Genomic DNA, 13,260 nt, shown 5'->3' with positions numbered 1-13,260 from the left:
ATTTTGACAATCAAAAGCAAATAATTTAGCAGTTAAACGCTTCTGTTATTTTGATGGTGAATGCCCATGAACTGCATTACCTTTTCTGCCATAATAACAAAAAAATCCTAAAAAGACTAAACACAAGGGGTGTTTTGACTATTTCTCCAGCTCTGCAGCTTGAGACACTACAGAAGTTACACAGCAGTATTTCTGTGGGTCTGCTTCCCTGTAGCCTTTGTTTTTTAGAGAAATATCGAAAATTAATGAAGCCAACTGATATTTATTTCATAATCTACAGGAGGAGGTGCCTCGTGGCTGCAGAGCTTCGTCCCGTGTCATATGGTAATGAAGTTCACGGTGGAGCGCCAGTGACAGCCGGCTGCTGAGGACCAATCAGAGCGCTCGCTGATGGAAGGCAGTGTGTTTGAGGCTCTGCAGGCAGGAGCTGTTTGAAGAACCATGTCAGCTCCTCTTCTGATGTAAACAGGGACACCTCCCGCTTTTATTCGTTTTCGCCTCCCGAACACCTGCGAACATGCACAGCGTGATTTATTCCTGTGGGAAGGTTTTTTTCACGAACTTTGCGTTGGACTTTATTGTGGATTTGTTGCAGCTTTTCTTTGCCACCCGACAGAACTCATGAGCGACGGGTTTATGGACTCGCGTATTAGCTAATGATGTCTGTGGGTTTCATGCCTGACAGTCTGAATGGCTCCGATCCCTCCAAGTCGGCCTTTCTAGAGTTTGGCCACGGACATCTGGCGCACCAGCAGCACTCCCCCGGACTCCCTCACATTTATCCCGTTCATGGCTTGCACGCTGCTGGACATTCCCAGCACGAGGGTCCTTTTCCGGGCAGCACGTCCTATGGCCGTCCTTTGGGATACGCCTACCCAGGCGCTGTGAACACTCACCCCACGTCTGCTTACATGTCCTACCAGCACAGCAATCACAACAGCAGCAGCACTCTGTCCCACGGCAGATTAGAGCAGACAGGTATGTTAGAAAGTAAAACCAAACGGGATCAAACTGTTGTATCATTAATGGCTATAAAGTTGATCTACCATCGTGCCGTAATTACGTGCACCGTGCGCCTCTGTTTCTGACACCAAAGTCTGGTAAATCAAAAACAAAAGCAGGGTTTTTCTAATAGAAAAAAAAGTCTAACGATCAAAGTGTGAAAAAGGCACGATATTAGCGGGTATTAACGTACAGACAACGATTACCACCCCCTCTTGGAAAGAAGCGCCCTCTGCGCTACTTACGTGATATGATAGAGGAAAACGGTGCCATAAATTTTATTGACCATCATTTTCTGTGGGTACTTACAGTAATAGCCAGTGTAGCCTTGGCTTAACTCACTTTTACTCGCACTGTTAGTGCAGATTAACGCAGCGATTCCGCTGAACAGCAGTCTTTTCCTTTCACGCCTGTGTGGCAGTTCTTCCCCTTAATCACACTCAAAACGTGTTGCCCGTCATATAACGTGAGGGTATTATAATCCTAAAAGCTGGAACATAGAGGGAAAATTCAACCCATTGCTCGAGTTTATGGTTAAATTAGAATTGCAGCCGAGGTAAATGTGTCAGTGTGAGGTATGCTGCCTTTACTGGATTTCAGGCCTCGGTGCTCTTATGGCTTTATGCATACAGGGCCTGTCAGCTGAAGCATCCACGCATTATATCTCGTTCTGTGTGGAATCAATAAAATAAAACCAAACTGTACCAAAATGTACAGTTTGATGTTCCAAACTGGATATTTTTTGTTCGATTAAAAGGGTTGGATTTCTATTTTAATGACACTTTTAGACTAATTAGACGTTTATCTGCAGATAAAAAGTAGATATCAATGAATGGCTTCCTGTGCTTAAACTGTGCCTGTTTTCTGTCCCATCCACAAGATCGCGACAAGTCCACTGTGATCGAGAACAGGGATATTCGTCTGGTAAATGGCAAGGGGAAGAAAATTCGGAAGCCTCGCACCATCTACTCCAGTCTGCAGCTGCAGGCTTTGCACCAGCGCTTCCAGCAGACCCAGTATCTGGCCTTACCGGAGCGCGCGGATCTGGCGGCCAAGCTGGGGCTCACGCAGACTCAGGTGGGCCTTCAACATCCTCTGTTGTCATTGGGACGCCGATAAGTGCGCTTTTGTTGGCTAAGATATATTCAGCACAACATTTCAAACTGACATTTCATCTGTCGTGTGGTATAATTCAGTGGCTTACTTCAGAGAAAGTACTTGAATTAATCTAGGGCACTTCGAGATAAATGGAACTAAATAGACTAATAAAGGGCGCTGTTGCTTTCCACAGCAGCTGAATGGGAAACCTTTTATTAGCAGCATTATCAGGGATCACAGAGCTTCTGCGCATCAGATGAAAAGCAAATTTGTTACTCAATCCTTTAATGCAGCTCTTATTTACTTAATTTTGTGACTATTTCCTTTGTCAGTGGTGGCTCTTTGAGTGGCCCTTCTATGCACAGAGCATGGCAGCACACACGCACAGACAGGCGGAGAGAGAAAGAGAGAGATCATTTTAAAAAAATTAAAGAGAAAATTTTAGCTTTTCCAAAAGTTTGCACTGATTTATAAACCACACCACAATATTGATCTATTTCAAAAGATTTCATCAGTAGATTTTGTGTTTCGGTTTCTGTTTTTTGGGGGAGGTGGGAATATCTCGTGTACCTTTCCGTTGCGAGTGCACATTGCACGTTCACGCTCAGCGACAATCCGACGTGGGCGTGCCCCGGAGAGTAGCAGGTGCACGCGCCAGGCGAACATTCCCAGGCCTTCAGGTAGCTCGACGTTCATCGCGGAAACGATGAAGTGGTCTGACTCTCCAAACAAGAGATGGACAAAGAGGCGAATCCACTGCGCTGAGCTCCTGCACATTATTCTTAATCCCTCCACAGTCCTCTCAATCATCCTCCAGCTATGTTTCCTTTCGTGCTGTGTGCGTTCCTTTGATCTCTTTTGTGAATATTCACACCACTCTTCATGAGTTAAAAAAAACTTTATTCGAAATTCCACTGACCTACAGCGCTTTTGGGCCTGTTTCTTTATTCCTCACACTTTTAGTCTTGTTGCTGTCACGCTCATGCACCACTGTATTTATAAAACAGACGACAATAGGAAGCTCAGTTTTAACGGGTTACAAGTGTCACTCATTCACCTCAGCAGGCCTGGGATTCACAAGGACGGTACACATTAAAAAAAAGACGAGTTATTGTGTTTCGTTTTTAATTATCCTCGCTGCTCCATACGATTTTAATGGGAAGTGTTTTGAGTCTAAGTGGAGGGGAATAAAAAGCCCTGACAGTAATATTAACTTGATTGCTGAGCACAGTGACAACAGCCTATCTCTTTTCTTCTCCCGCTTTAAGGTGAAAATCTGGTTCCAGAATAAGCGCTCCAAGTATAAAAAGATCATGAAGCACGGCAGCGGATCAGAGGGAGATCACTTCCACAGCACCAGCTCCGTCTCTCCTTGCTCGCCCGCTTTGCCCCAGCTGTGGGAGGTTTCCATGACGGGCAAAGGAGCCCCAATGCACCCAAACAATTACATGAACAGTTTTGGCCCCTGGTATCCGAACCACCACCCTCACCAGGACACCATGCCGAGGCCTCAGATGATGTGAGTGGATTGTTTTCGGTGTGGTTTGAAGCGCACTTCATGCCACGATGAACTGGTTTCTCACAAAGGCCTCCTGTCGGAGCTGAACTCTGTTTAAAAGCGTGTTTAATAGACTTTGTTCAATGTATTTCGTGTGAGTTTTGATTTCAGTATTTTTCAAGAGTTTGCTTTGTCACTGCAGCTCCTAATCCTCTGTGTGCAGCATAACAAAATATCCTTCATAAAGGTACTTTCGAAAATAAATGATGTGCATAGATTTACTTCACTGGTAAAATTCTCAGCTGTACACTCCAACTACTACGTGCATCACACTAACCACTGTTCTGGTTCGGTTGCTGCTCTATCAGAGCACTTTTCACTGTTAGATAATTTCAAAGATGTCTGGTTTTCTTCATCCAACCTTAAAAGAACGCACTGCTTCTAATGGGAGTCTGGATTAATGAGTCTGTGAGACTCATTTATATTGTATAGACATTCCAGATCTCCAGATAAAAATAGTTTCAACGTGATTTACTGTACGGTCCAGACGTTTGCTGAGAACTGCAGCTCTGTGAGACTGCCTCGAATGAATGTCGGCTGTCTTTTATCCATTCTGCGCTGGCATCACCAAATAACATCTCTTTTTGAGTCGTGCTTTTGAGTCACGATGAGGATCGATTCATGTGTAGAAAAACACATATTTGTTGCATATATCGTTTTATCATAGGATGTTTTACAACGAATCTGGTCAATTTAAATTGAATCTCCTTCCAGTTGGATGAGAGAAGGGATCCGAGTTGTTACCTTTACGCATGGCAGCTGTCTTAAGAGCAGCTTTTACGCACAACACAAAGGGCTCTGGCGCTGTACAAATAGGTGCATTGAATTTGAAAGCTGACAACCAACATTTTGATCTGAAAAAAGATCTGAAACAACAGCCAAAGAGAGACCCGTGCCGTGAGGACAGAACAAGGCTAATATTTGAACTTCATTTTCCTTCTTCTACTGTGAGTTCACACAGAAAAATCTCCGCTGTCATAATCTAGTGATAAATGACTGAGTCATTTCTCACACAAACGACGCTTGGTGTTGTGCACTGATTTGCTGCTCTGCTGCTTATACTGTTTCATCACAGATAATTAAGTATTCATGTCTCTGCAAAGAGTTTGCCGCGATCCGGCCTGATGCTCCTAATTAAATGGAGAGCTGATTTCTGATTAATGGAGCTGAAAAAGTGCGTTAGAGAAACACCCAGTGACTTTCTTTTATCTATTTCATTCATCACTCCGCTTTTGGGGCTGTCTGGCAAACATTAGAAGCAATTTTGTCTGATGTCACACTCAAGGATTAGAAAAATAACAAATCATACAAGTAAGTTTTCCTGGAGATGTTTATCCTAATTATCAGTAGATTAGCTGTTGCTAAGAAGTGCGCTGATTCAAATGTCATTTTAAAGGGTCAAAACGTACAATTTCAAAAGGGTTTTTCATGCACAAGCAGGGGGATTCTTGTAGTTCAACATATGCAGAAAAGCTGCCTTTCATTCATCTCAGCTACTTGCCAGAAAAAAAAATAGTTCAATTTTGATTATGCCTCTTTCTCCACAGAGCTTTTGGTGAAGCTGTTTTCTTCGACATTCAACTTACTGTCTATTACAGCCCAGCCACTTTAAGATGCTATTCTAAAACAAGATTTCCGACTTCCCTCACGCTGCTCTTCTCGTCAGAACACTCAGTCATTCAGTCAGCATGCGGCCCTTACCTGGTCACAGAGGTGCAGCCTTGTTCAGGAGCTCTGAAGCCTTCAGTGGTGTTTCCGTGAAGAACAAAGCCACTCCAGAGCCCCGAGTTTTCACCCCTCCGCGCTGATTTTCTCACATAACGACAAGCATTGTGTTACATTAACATCTCCGTCTTTATATATACATACACCCTCGCGCCCTTTTCCTCATTCCTGATGATTATGTGCCTTGTTAAACATGCGGGGCCGGGGAAGAAGAGGCGAGCGTTGCTGCACCAAGTGACGGGGCATCAGGGAAAATTATAGGCAATTTCACATCTCCAGATTAGAATAATGGCTCGTGGAGTTGGACAGAGAAGAGTAGGACCTTTCAAACGGGGGCTAATTATCACGCAGGCAGATTGAAGGGAAAGTGAAAAGGCTCCCCGTGTAATAGACAAGCTAAGAGGAGGGGATGGAAGGCCGTTAGACGGGTTGAAGGCTAATGATAAAGGCAAGCCTGACTTTATCATGATGTTGATGGTCGGGGTTAACAGATATGAGGTGTCTGATGGGTTTTAATTGCAGGATAGCAATAGGAGGGAAAATAGCTTGTTATTAAATCCCAATGGCTTTCTATGGGCGAATGGCAAAGCAGGTCTCTGGGATGATTATTGTTATTAACTTGAGTGATCTGTCGTCTCGGGTAATTGTGAGCAGCTTTAAGGGGCATAGTTTGATATAAAGGAGGGCTTTGAGGAATGATTCACAAAAAAAAAAAAAAACTCTGGAGGTATTAAAATGTTAAATACAATAGGGCTTGCAACTAAATGCAATGAAATTACATTCAAAATATTGCACTCAAGCTAAATGCAAAGATGTGGGTAAAAACTCAATGGATCCAAGTTTCAGTTTTGGGACCAAGGCGAGTTGCATTTCTTCGTTTATCTGGTTGTAAAGAAGCAGCAACACACAGCTCAGCCTGGACCTGCCCTGCCCTGCCCTGCCCTGCCCTGGACGGAGGTCAGTAAGGGTTCATGAGTCCACAGCTGTCAAGGATGCCTTTCTCCCTTCATTTCATCCGAGTTTACAGCAAAATGGAGAGCGTGAGTGATCCTAATGCAGAAGGGCCCGTCCCAGGCTGGGACTAGCTGTTGGACAGCTGCTGGAAGTCTTTCCATGGATGCATTTCAGTCCCCGACCTCCACCTCAACCCGTATCCCTGCACCCCAGAGACAAGCGTTGACACCCCACTGTTGACTGTTGCGAGGGGGTGGAGGCTCGGGGGGTGTCACAGGGGCCCGGGCATCAACTCTATTTAGGGTGCTGTGGTGTTGTACCATGCAGGATCACATTCAAGTTCAACAGTTCACTCCCACCTCCTTGGCTACTTACACTTGTAAATGTTTTAGAGATGACATATATGGGCATGTCTGCCAGCCCACACACACAAGTGCTGTTTGTTACGAACGCGTGTTTGTCTTCGGCACAAATGTTTCCCCCTGACAGGCGCAGCCGAGGGCCACACAGGCTGCAGCCACCGGAGGGGGGGTCATATGTACTTGTGATGACATTTCATTGATATTAAAAGGCAATAGTAATCATGGTGCTTATGTCAAATCAGCACAGGGCACTGACATCCCGTAGACAACTGGTGTTGAGTGCATAGATAGAGGACATTAGGGGAATGGGATTAGGAGCTGTGACACATTACACTGTTTGTAGCTAATTCTATGAGAATGTGTTTGAAGTGTGTTTGAGAAAAGTGCTCTGAAAACTGCTGTGATAAATGTGACCAAAAAAAAGAGAGGGGGAAAAAGAAAAAAAAACTTGGTTCAATTCAGTTCAATCATTTTTAAACGTTAAACACTTAATTAGCAGATCTCACGCTGAGGTAATCCGAAAATAACCTGATATTCACTGACATTAACTTAATATTTAGATTTGTGGAAATAATGAAATGCCTGAAAATGTACCTGAAATGTGTATAGGCCTCAATATTATCAGGAAATTTGTTTTTCATGATATATTTCATAATAATAAAGATTAACCAGAATCATCTGGGAAAAGATTTATCCGCAAGTCGTTCATCATTGGACTACATGTTTTACAATATATTCCAATAACTTCAGCTGAAGAGCTTAGCAACTGATTTGAACCTCATAGTAACTTCTTGGTGTTTTACCTGTTACATAAATCATTGTTTTATTTTGCAGTGTGTTGAAACTACACTTTAAAGTCTGACTTGACAAAGGTCAACACATATATTTCAACATTCATCCAAATAAATAAAAATTAGCAGGGACATTTTTTTAAATGCGCATGATCATGGTCACTCATGTGTCATTTCAAAGACGAGGATGCCGAACGACTGGAGTTTGGTGTCATTCTTATAAAAAAGCAGCACGGCTTTTAAAAAATCATGAGATTTTTTTTGTGGGAACACGATAAGACGAGAAGCCCTTGTGTTGACACAGGCGCACAATAAAGTTTCACACAGCAACACCTCCACTGGCGCATACCATTCCAATTACTAAGCAGTCGAAGAGGTTATAAAACCCAAAACGTCGTGGGTTCATTTTGCGTAATGGCGCCTTGGTGGTCCATGTGGACCAGCTCGCCATTAGCAGTTTCTCCATCATACAATTTGTTTTCGGCATATTTAATATTGCGTGATATGGCCGAAACTCGCACAAGCTGCCATTATTAATCACTTAGAGACAGTGAGGGTGCTTTTGTTTTGTTTTTTCCCTCTCTTTTTTGATGTGACATTCTTGTCGTCGCTGCCATAACAGTCATTAACAGAGCAGTTTGCACTCCACCATCTCCCCGCTCAGTAATATCGGTGCTTTCCCAGGGTCTCCAGTGTGTGCCACGGTCACTCCCATAATCACCTGGGGAAAGCTTTTTCCTTTTCGTGTTTTACCATAAACTGCAGAGTTGGTGTGAACAGTACAACCCAAGACTTACGAACTCTTGGGTTATAGTGTTCCACCACCTTTTTCTTTAAATTTAAGCGTTAGCTGGTTTGCCAAACGCAACAGGCGGAAAACCGTCTGAAGTAGAAACCCTTAAAACAACACACGCACAAAGCGTTTGCCCTCTCTTATTTGGCAGAGTTCCCGTATGCGCGTTTGATTCACCCTCACCGCCACCCTGTCCCGCCCCGCCAGTCTCCTTCACTCTCTCAAAATGATCTGTTATCTGGCAGCAGAAGAGTAATAAAAGCGACTGACTCCAACATGTCTGCGAGCATGTGAGCCGAAAAAAAGAAAAAAAACCAACCCAAAGAAGTCAGTTGCGAACTCATTACGTGTGACAGTGACGCCAAAAACTGTAGTCAGAGCCTTTAGACTATAGCTAACAAAAATGCAATAAATTATTATTATCCATATAATTATTATTACCCCTGGTGGTAGAAATAGTAGTAGTTGTAGTCAGCTCTGTTATTCAGCATATGGTTCTCATTTAAGATTTCTGCATGATTTAAATAGAATTACATAAAAACTAATGAATGAACTGTTGTGCCACTGCAAAAGGCTGCTCATCTGAACAATCGCCAAATATGAAAATGGTGAAACAATTTTTTTGCTGATCTGCTTCCAGCATAAATGACGACTCAAAGGTGATACAACAATCTGCTTAACTCAACCCAAAACGATGTGAAAGTGTTCTCGTACAAACATGGCTTGATATGAGAATGGCCGTGGATTTCATCAGCTGCATGGTTTCTTCTGAATGCTATCTGAACGACGACATATTTAGAAAAGGTCTGGACACACAGCATACAATTAACACCTTTATTCATTTGACAGGAAGGCAACAAGCTGACTAGGTACATGGTTATAAAAATGGTCTTGAAAGCACCTCGGTGCAGTCTAACCGGGTCAAACAAATATGATCATAGTGGTTCTGGATATAAACACGTATTTACAACCTTCGACATTTTTTTTTGTACAAATCCATATAAATATGTCCTGAGTTTTTTTATTTTCTTTTTTAACTCTATCTACAAACCCACGCTCGTGATTTGACTGCAGCGTGGATCAACTGCACAGTTTTGTCAGTATTCTGTTTGTGTTTCAGCTACTTGTTTTAAAAAAAAAACAATTGAAAAAAAAAGACAAAAAAATCTTTGCATACTCATTTACAAAAGAAGTTACGTATACATACAACAAAAGCTATAAATAATTTAAAAAACACGCCAGATGTCCGTTAAATATGCAGCCAAAAGTGATTGAAAATCCCTTATGTGCTTTGTGAATGGAAACCCAGCTCTGAAATATTCTTGATCATCCAAAACCAAAAAAATTTAAAAAACTTTTCATCTCAGGCCTGCACTGGGTCCAGTCGGCATTTGCTCTGTAGAGTCATTGTAGAGAGACCTCGTTTAAAAAAAAAAGGAGAAAAAACAAAAAGGCGATAAATCTGCTCTTCAGTCAGTGTTAATAAACAGCTCCCACGCTTTGCTGCGGGACTGTGTGGTGCACGGTGCCCGGGTGCTGTAGGTGGGATCCCTGCTGGTACCAGTGGTTGTTATAATCCTCCAGGTAGGGCGGCGACGAGCTGTGAGCCGGCTGCGGCACCTGAGGTCGACTGATCGGGGTGCTTTGGGGGGTGGTGTTATCCCAGACTGCGGGGGAAGGCGGTGAGTTGCAGGCCATAGAGTCGCTGGCGTTGGGACTGTGCTCCAAGGGTACCTCGCCGTTTTTGTACAGCTTCTTAAACTTGGATCTCCGGTTCTGGAACCAAATCTTGACCTTAGAAAAATAGTATTGATATCAATTAAGATGCCGTGTAAGGTTAAAAGATTACTTGATCATATTTTTTAATGAACCGCTTGCCTTTATATTCAATAAAGCAAAAAACAACGACGAGATGACCCTGACTTATGTGCGTAATTACGCATCGTGGGCTGAATAAAGGCCTAATTGTTGGCCACAATAAGAAGCAGCGGGTCACGTGACTCGAAAGTACAGTTCAGAAAGAAAAGATCAAGAGTTCCATCGGGTCACGCAGCTTACCTGTGTCTGAGTGAGGCCGAGCTGAGCCGCCAGTTCTGCTCTCTCGGGCAGGGCGAGGTACTGCGCTTTCTGGAAGCGCCTCTGCAGAGCTGCGAGCTGGTAGCTGGAGTAGATCGTCCTCGGCTTTCGAATCTTCTTCGGTTTTCCATTCACCATGCGGACTTCTGGTTCTGGCTCTTCTTTCACTACAAATTACAAAAAAAATGTTGAAAAATAATCCCTCCATAGTTTTAGGTGCAAAACTTAAGGAAAGCGTAAGCGTAAGGAAAGTAAACTAAATCAAGTGTGACTCGTTAAATAATATGGGATAGTATGTTGATGTAAAAACATTTCAAACCAGTTGAATCAATGTTACAAAAATTAAGCCCAAGCAAATAACAAACGTTTGTCTTAAAATGAAAATAATGTCACTTAAATTGTGACTATACATTTCCTAAAATTACATTTGAGTTGAATTTCAAATTGACCAAATCAGTGGTAAGATATTAAATAGTGATGAATATCAGGCTACAATCTTACAATCTATACAATCATCAATGTTTTGTGTTCAGCTGTTAATGACTGGCCCACTCTAGGACAGGCCGTTAAAGTATGACCCCATAAACCAAGCCAAGCAAAGTTGTTTTTTACTTGTGAATGGAGGGAATCTTAAGCTGGTCTTGTACCTAACTTGAATTTCTGATGAATAGTTTATTCTAAAACACTCACAAGTTGAAATTTGATATATGAAAAAAGGATAAACAAAATGTAGTAACTCGTTATAAAGTACATCTATTACTTTTATGCACAATATGTACCCTTTAAAAAGCCACATTTGCTCCACAATAGTGACCTAAACCGAAGGGATAAATCTCTTGGCGTGTGCAGAGTGCGGATGATTACAACACAACACAACCTGTGATAGTCTCAACATTTACCTGAGCCTGGAGGTGAGGCCTGCAGGTGATCTCTGTTGTAATGTCCGTACTGTCTGTAGCTGTTCGTGTAGGGGTATTCAGATTTGGTGGGGTATGCTCCGGCGGCTCCCATCCCGTTCAGATTGAACTGATGGTGGTAAGAGTTCATGGGCTGTCCGTACGGCTGACTCTGATAATATTCGTGGTGGCTGTGGGCCGTCTGTCCGCTGTAGTAGCCCATGTCCGTCACCGAAGACTCGGGAAGAGTAGGGGAGTCCTTGGAGTTCGGGTGGCAACTCATAGATCCGGGAAGATCAGTCAAAATACTCGCTATCTTCTTCTCATAGGTCTGTCCGGCGCTCATGGTGAAAGCAGCGCTCCGGAATAAAGAAAATTCCTCTGCTGGAGAACTGCTGTGTGCGCGCTCTGGGAACGCACGGCTTTGCTTAAGCTTATAGTCCACTGAAACTCTTCCAGCTGCAGAAACTTGGTTGTGGCATTGCTCAGCCCTTGTGGCACAGAGTTATAGAGAGCTGGACTGGATGCCGCCTTCCTATTGGCTGTACTCCCCCTCCCTTTACTCCTTTTGCGCTCCGAGCGAAGTCTTGATGAAACCCAGCTTTCAGCCAGGAGTGCCTCTACACGCTCCCCCTTGGCCTGAATCACCCCCCCTCAAAAACTTTACATTTACCTGTTTTCTTGGTTAACACGCAAGCTATGCCGGGCTCTTGGCACTGTTTTCTTCTTTTCTTTTCTTTTTTTTAACGTCATGACCCGGTTCCAACTTCTTTCAACAACTCATACCTGCACGGTGGCATCCTCATGTCGCAACAAAGTTGTAGCCAACATATTCCCTTCAGACTAATCCTGCAGCCAGACCGTCTCCTTAATGTTTTTATGCAATGTTTTCTTAGCAGTGCCTGGAGATCACACTTTATTCAGCCTATTGAAAGGCAGCCAGCCGCCCCCCACTGACTGCTTTTGTCATTCAAAGGTATCCGCGGACAGTGAACTTTATGTAAAATAGATGGACGAGATAGGTAAAAGACTCGTTTAACTGATATTGCCTGTGGGTAAATTCCTTCACTCTGTCAGTGTTATGTGTGTTTATGCAAATCAGCAGTTACAAGATGACAGGAAAGAAGGGAACTGTCCCGCAAAGTAGACAAAACAAGTGGTAAATGAGTGCAGTCTGTTTTATTTCTCTCTGAGGGATATTTTTGCTGAATGAAAGAGGAATAAAACATTTGTCTGTCTGTAATTAAAAGAGTTTAAACATTTTTACACCCCCACCCCCCGCCCCGCATCATATTTGTCCTCTGTTGATTGCACGGTACACAGCGACTCCCCGCATCCTTAATGGTACAAAATGTATAAATGAAGCTCCAAGAAGTACAAGCATAAGTGTTTCTTATAAGTGTCTCTTAAGTTTTTAAGAAATACATTTTCAAACTTCTGAAAAGTTATAACTGTGAGTCTCCTGTAGCCCTTCATGTCTGATGTACTACTGCCCTCTGTTGGTAATAATCTGTAGCGCCGCCATAATGTTTTTAAAGGATCAGTTCAGCTCTATCTATCTATCTATCTATCTATCTATCTATCTATCTATCTATCTATCTATCTATCTATCTATCTATCTATCTATCTATCTATCTATCTATCTATCTATCAACGTTAATTTGAATTTCAGATACTTAAACTAATCTGTCACTCAAATGAATTATCTTCTTGATGGTGCTCAGTGTAGACACCAACTCATTCCCATCAAACAGCAGTAATCAGTCAGAGGAGACTGTCTGTTAGCTACGTATTTTAGCACAGACATTGTAAAAGCTGGATTAGAAATGGCGTTCCACTAATTTAGAGAAATTTAATTAAACCCAAAAAAGATTGTTTGACAACATATATGAAACCCTGTAGGTCAGTGTTTCTCAATCCTGGTCCTCAAGGCACCCCGCCCTGCATGTTTTCCACGTTTCCCTGCTCCAGCACACCTGATTCAAATGAATAGGTCGTCCTCAGC

At 42.9% G+C, this 13,260-nt stretch overlaps 2 protein-coding genes across 2 annotated transcripts; one reads left to right on the top strand and one right to left on the bottom strand.

The window, feature by feature from the left end:
* The first annotated feature begins 417 nt into the window (after positions 1 to 417).
* dlx4b (distal-less homeobox 4b) lies at positions 418 to 3,819 on the top strand. The gene is made up of 3 exons (XM_072374071.1): positions 418 to 978; positions 1,883 to 2,079; positions 3,369 to 3,819. The coding sequence occupies exons 1-3, from the start codon at positions 657 to 659 to the stop codon at positions 3,621 to 3,623; spliced, it is 774 nt and encodes a 257-aa protein (XP_072230172.1). The 5' UTR covers positions 418 to 656; the 3' UTR covers positions 3,624 to 3,819.
* A 5,284-nt stretch (positions 3,820 to 9,103) lies between these two features.
* On the bottom strand, positions 9,104 to 11,601 carry dlx3b (distal-less homeobox 3b). Its single transcript, XM_072374069.1, has 3 exons — positions 11,259 to 11,601; positions 10,342 to 10,526; positions 9,104 to 10,077 (listed from the first exon to the last, which is right to left on the bottom strand). The coding sequence occupies exons 1-3, from the start codon at positions 11,599 to 11,601 to the stop codon at positions 9,763 to 9,765; spliced, it is 843 nt and encodes a 280-aa protein (XP_072230170.1). The 3' UTR covers positions 9,104 to 9,762.
* Between the last annotated feature and the right edge of the window lie 1,659 nt (positions 11,602 to 13,260).

Source organism: Leuresthes tenuis, unplaced genomic scaffold (assembly GCF_036924035.1).
Source record: "Leuresthes tenuis unplaced genomic scaffold, fLeuTen1.0.hap1 SCAF_20, whole genome shotgun sequence".
NCBI lineage: Eukaryota > Metazoa > Chordata > Actinopteri > Atheriniformes > Atherinopsidae > Leuresthes > Leuresthes tenuis.
This window is presented reverse-complemented; position numbering and strand designations above follow the sequence as displayed.